This window comes from Setaria italica, chromosome V (assembly GCF_000263155.2).
Source record: "Setaria italica strain Yugu1 chromosome V, Setaria_italica_v2.0, whole genome shotgun sequence".
NCBI lineage: Eukaryota > Viridiplantae > Streptophyta > Magnoliopsida > Poales > Poaceae > Setaria > Setaria italica.
In genome coordinates this window covers 40,333,886-40,339,138 of record NC_028454.1, presented here as the reverse complement: position 1 = coordinate 40,339,138, position 5,253 = coordinate 40,333,886, and the positions used below count along the sequence as shown (strand labels likewise).

Below are 5,253 nucleotides of genomic sequence, written 5' to 3'. Positions count from 1 at the left end.
ATTCATCTCGCGAATTAGCACATGGTTCTGCAATTAGTTTTATAATTAGCTCATATTTAGTTCTCCTAATTAGCATCCGAACATCTGATGTGACACTGTTAAAGTTTAACACCTCGTATCCAAACAGCCAAGTCTTGTTCATTCCCACCTCATGTCATCACGTGTGTCTGACTCAGCTCTTATCTCAACGCAGCTCTCCCGTCGTTTTCTCGCCACGTTTTCACGCTCTCGAGCCGCCGACACACACGCGCGCACCAAACAGTCCCAGAGCTTCACTCCTCTTCCCTGTTCCCTCCCACTAAACCATGGCGGCGTCCAAGAACCCGCCGTTCTCTGCCATGCCGAACGCCGGGGAGAGTGTTACACCTGAGGAGGCCCCGCTTCTGCCGGAGCACGCCGGGTCGCCGGGCGCGCAGGCTGGCGGCTCGCCGGCGTCGGTGCTGGGTGCTGTGTTCAACGTGTCGACGAGCGTGGTGGGCGCCGGGATCATGTCGATCCCGGCGGCCATGCGCGTCCTCGGCGTGGCGCCGGCGGTGGCACTGATCGCTGGCGCCGCGGCCCTGGCCGACGCCGCCGCGGGCTTCATGCTCCGGTACACCCGCGGCGCGCCGTCGTACGCGGCGCTGATGGGCGACGCGTTCGGCCGCGCCGGAGCCGGGCTGCTCAACGTGTTCGTCGCCGCCAACGCACTCGGGACCCTCACCGTGTACCTCATCGTCGTCGGGGACGTGATGTCCGGCGCGGCGGGCGGCGGGGACGCACACGCCGGGGTGCTGCAGGAGTGGTTCGGGCGACACCGGTGGACCGACCGGGAGGTGGTGCTGGTGGCGGTCGCGGCGATCCTCCTGCCCCTCGTGCTCCGCAAGCGTGTCGGTACGTACGTGAGGTTGTGAGCCTATGCACATGCACTGGTATTTTTTTTAAATTAGAGCGACCGATTATGTTAAAAAAAGATGAAGCTCAAATTGGATGAAATAATGAATGAAAAAAAATAATAACACAAACATCGTCAAGTTGGATTGGATCATCAACACATGCCGCACCACGTCATCGCACTCAACTTAACTCAACAACGCATCAGCCGGTTGAATTGGGACATCAACATGTACCGAGCTCAACTTATCTCCAACACACTCTGCCCGGTCGGATTGGAAGATCGACACAAGCCGCAAACTACCCCCACTTCGTGGCAGCCCCTCAACGCTTGCCGCCATGGTAACAGCCCTACCGCCACCATCGGTCCACCACCACCCCAAACGAGCGGTGCCGACCGCCTGACGAAGTCAAGAACCCGCAAGTCACCACTTGCGCCATCGTAACCGACAATATTTCGCACCGAGCCAACCGCTGCTATGCAGGGTTGGTCACCACGAACCGCTGCAAGTCGTGTAGCCATCGCTCCATCGTAGCCGCTTGCACCGTCTCCTGATATTGTTCTGCACCAGGCTAACCTTGCCAAGCAAGATTAGTCGCCACATTCGACTGCAAGCCATGAGGCCAACTCATGAGTAGCCACCATGGACTGCCGCCAGGCCACCCACACCACTACCAACCAACCAATGGCCACTCTAAAAAAGCAGACACCAACCGCCGTAGCCGTCTCTAACGAGAGAAACGACGTCCTTAGACGTCGTCATTGCTGCTCCAACTGAAGCACGGCTTTTGCCACGAGGACATCCCACCGATGGGAGAGTAGGCATCATACCGACACCTCCAAGGAGGAGCATAGCGCCCAAAGGCGTCACCATCGCAAGGCTTTCGTTCACTGCTACACTAACCCGACCTGGCAACGAAGCAGCTCGGAACAGGGAGGGGGCCAGTGCAGTCAACCACACCTCCACGGCGTCGCTGGCGCGCACCCGTGCAGCCACAAGCAGCTACGCCACCACGGCGTCGCTAGAAGCAACAATGTAGGCCGTCGGCGGCCACGCCACCACTACGCAACTGAGAACTTCGTAGGCACATCTTCTCCATGCCTTCGCTCCACTACAGCAGAGCAGCCACCCACCACTTGAATCAAGCACAAGACCACCACCTCCTCACTCCGCATCTGGTCGCTGCCATAAGGAGCCCCTCACCCCACACGGGCCGCCGCCGTGCGCCTGGGCCGCAGCCGCGCGGCCATGCTGCCCCACTGAGCCACCGCCGTGGCCGCCCTCGCCCTGCGCCTGCTGGCGCTGCTGCGCGGCCACCTCGCACCGCGCAGGCCGCCACCTCGTCACCTCGCCTCCCTACCCCGCGCAAGCCGCCGCGGCGTAGGACCTCGCCCCCCGCGCCGGCCACCGCAACGTGCGGCCTCATCTCCCGCGCAGATCCACGCGTCACCCCATGGAAGGCTGAGCCTTGCCACAGAGCAGGTGTTGTGCACCGTCGCTGCCGCCGGACGCTATCGCCACCCAATCGCCCGCGGGCCATCACCTCGCCTTGCGCCGCACGCGCCACAACAGCCCCTTCGCCCAGCTCCGGCGCCCCGACTGCCAGCTCGCCATGCCCCGCGGCCGCCAGGACGCCTCCTCGCTTTGCGTCGCCGCGCTGCCACCGCGGCCCCTGGCCAGCCCTGCTGCGACGTCGCAAGCTCGCTGCCTCTCGCGCGCCGTGGCCACCTCCCGGTCTCCCGCCCAGATCCAGGTGGATGCAGCCAAGACATGGCAAAATCGCCCCGCCGCCACCTTCCTAGGGGCCGCGCGGGCTTCCGGCGGCGCCCTTCAGTGGCGGCGAGGTAGGGTGGAGGGGAAGGAGGGAGCGGCAGCGGCTAGAGTTTCGGTCGCCGCCCATGTCACTCGAGCTGGAGGCGACGTGTGGCGTTACTTGCTCTACATGCACTGGTAGTGCACTACTCTGTTCGTGCTCCGGACAAAAGCTGCAGCGTCTCGACTAGAATCATGCCGTATCTTTGGTGATGGAAAGGTTTGGAGCTAAAAACAGCGGAGAGCCGGTGGGTGCTTGTCTCGTCGTTTTCAGTTAGCCATTGGTCATGCCATCATGTGCTGTGCTATGTAGTAGAACATGGGACAACAGTGCTAGGACATGGTCCTGCTAGGAAAACTGGCTCGGCCTGTTCGCTTCAGCTTATTCAACCGGCTTATCAGCCACCAAATAGTGTTTTCCTCTCACAACAAATAAACCGTTCCAGTGTCGTGACTTACTGTGCTACATTTTAACTGAAGAAATTCGTACGAAGAGTGTGAACTGAATCGTTCAGTAATGTGTGTTTCATCGGACATGGGCGTTTACAAACTTGCTCCAACATGCAGATTCGCTGAGGTTCACGTCGGCCATCTCCATCATGCTAGCGGTGGTGTTCATGCTCATCAGCCTGGGCATCGCGGTGTACGCGCTCCTCAAGGGCACCGCGACCATGCCGAGGATGCTCCCGGACTTCTCCAGGCTCTCCTCCCCGTTCGAGCTCTTCACCGCCGTCCCCGTCATCGTCGTCGCCTTCACCTTCCACTTCAACGGTATCATCAGTCCCTTCTGCAACCATTACATATTCATGACATCCCGTGCAAGGTGCATCGCGCGTGTGTCTGTAATTTGCTTGACACGCATGCGCACTTGCGCCACTTGCAATGCAGTCCACCCGATCCGCGCGGAGCTGAGCAAGACGTCGGACATGAAGGCGGCGGTGCGCATCTCCCTCGTGCTCTGCGCCGCCATCTACGCCGCCGTGGGCTTCTTCGGCTTCCTCCTCTTCGGGGACGCCACCATGGCCGACGTGCTCGCCAATTTCGACCGCAGCTCGGGGGCCGGCGTCCCGCAGGCGCTCAACGACGCGGCGCGCCTCAGCTACGCGCTCCACCTCGTGCTCGTCTTCCCGCTCCTCTTCTTCTCGCTCCGGGTCAACGTCGACGAGCTCCTCTTCCCGGGCCGCCGGCCGCTCGCCACGGACACGCGCCGGTTCGTGTCCCTCACGGCCGTGCTCATGGCGGTGCTCTACGCGCTCGCCATCGCCATCCCCAGCATCTGGACGCTCTTCGAGTACTCCGGATCCACGTTCGCTGTCACCATCTCGTTGATCTTCCCTGGCGCCATTGTTCTCAGGTACGCCACTGCTTCATTATTATTGGTTTCTTGAAGAAAGCTTCAGAAATCCTGCATGACTGCTCGTCGATGGCTGAACGCTCGTTTAGAGAGTGAGAATCTAACACACGATTTTACTGCAGGGATGTTCATGGAATAGCAAAGCGGAAGGACAAGGCTTTGGCGGCGACGATGATCATTCTGGCTGTGGTCACGAGCAGCATTGCCATTGCCTCAAACATCATGAGCTCCATCAGCGACAAAGTCAGAGAAGGTCATGACTCATGAAGCTAGCAGATGATAGTTCAGATAAATCGAGATGCTGTTACTGTTTGCAGGTCAACAGAGCGAAGATCGTCGGGCGTGTAACCTTGCTAGCTTTTGATCTCATAGAGAATGAGGTACTCTGCTACGGTTCGTGAGATGCAAGCTTAGCCCGTGCCCAGTCATGCTGTAGATGTGTGTATGGAAATACCTGCCGGCCATTGTTGTATACTTGTACTGATGAGTGGCGATACATGTACTGTGTATGATAGCAACGAATGGTATAGATTTATAGGATTTAAATTCACTCAAAAGGATTTACCATCACTGATCCTTAGCCTTATACCTTACTCAGTGGTTGGTTAGTGGTATACTCATCAGAATTTGTCCATGATAAGTACTGAACTAGGCTCATTGAGAACGAACAGATGTGCAGATTCAGATTGCTAACCATAAACACAATGCAGACCACTGTGTTGTTACCATTTTTCAAATTCAGTTACAAATAAAGGGATAATGACATATCAATACATACTTCATTTAAACATACAATTGATACGACTTGAACAAGAAGTAAGACGCATGCTTGAAATGAACAGAATCTACACGTTTCAGACGCATGTGCCCAGGAGCAGCATATCTGAATATTCAGAAACACGTTCTTATTACAGCGACAAAGACTGGAGATTCGGAGTTACTTAAGTACACAGCTGTTTGATCCCGTTGTTATTGCCACAGTAGCTATGAAGAAAAATGGAAAAAGATGAAAGACACAATCTGATCTACAGGTTTCCTCAGCCCATTGATGATTCCACGGTTCTGATCTGCAGACTTCCCATCATGCCCTTAGCTCAACATAGGAACCTGAGATCCCTGAGGTGCCAATCAGGGAGATCTGAAAGTACCAACAATTAAGATGTAAGGAGTCATGAATATATGCAAATTCACTAGTTTCAGTCCTGGCAAAAC

The 5,253-nt window shown here is 56.9% G+C and overlaps 2 protein-coding genes across 3 annotated transcripts in view; one reads left to right on the top strand and one right to left on the bottom strand.

Moving 5' to 3' along the window:
* Positions 1-4,748, top strand: part of LOC101779228 (amino acid transporter AVT6C) — a 7,521-nt gene extending 2,773 nt beyond the window's left edge. The window contains exons 2-5 of one of the 2 annotated variants that reach the window (XM_004970355.4): positions 194-873; positions 3,255-3,458; positions 3,576-4,041; positions 4,164-4,748. In XM_004970355.4, the coding sequence (XP_004970412.1) occupies positions 306-873; positions 3,255-3,458; positions 3,576-4,041; positions 4,164-4,308 (1,383 nt within the window). In that variant the 5' untranslated portion in view covers positions 194-305 and the 3' untranslated portion in view covers positions 4,309-4,748. The remainder of the gene's footprint in view (positions 1-193; positions 874-3,254; positions 3,459-3,575; positions 4,042-4,163) is intronic. The other variant, XM_004970356.4, reaches the window with a different exon arrangement.
* Positions 4,749-4,783: 35 nt separating this feature from the next.
* LOC101780426 (succinate dehydrogenase subunit 5, mitochondrial) overlaps positions 4,784-5,253 on the bottom strand; it is a 3,673-nt gene continuing 3,203 nt past the window's right edge. Inside the window, exon 4 of the mRNA XM_004970357.3 lies at positions 4,784-5,179. Coding sequence (XP_004970414.1) covers positions 5,123-5,179 — 57 coding nt within the window. The 3' untranslated portion in view covers positions 4,784-5,122. The remainder of the gene's footprint in view (positions 5,180-5,253) is intronic.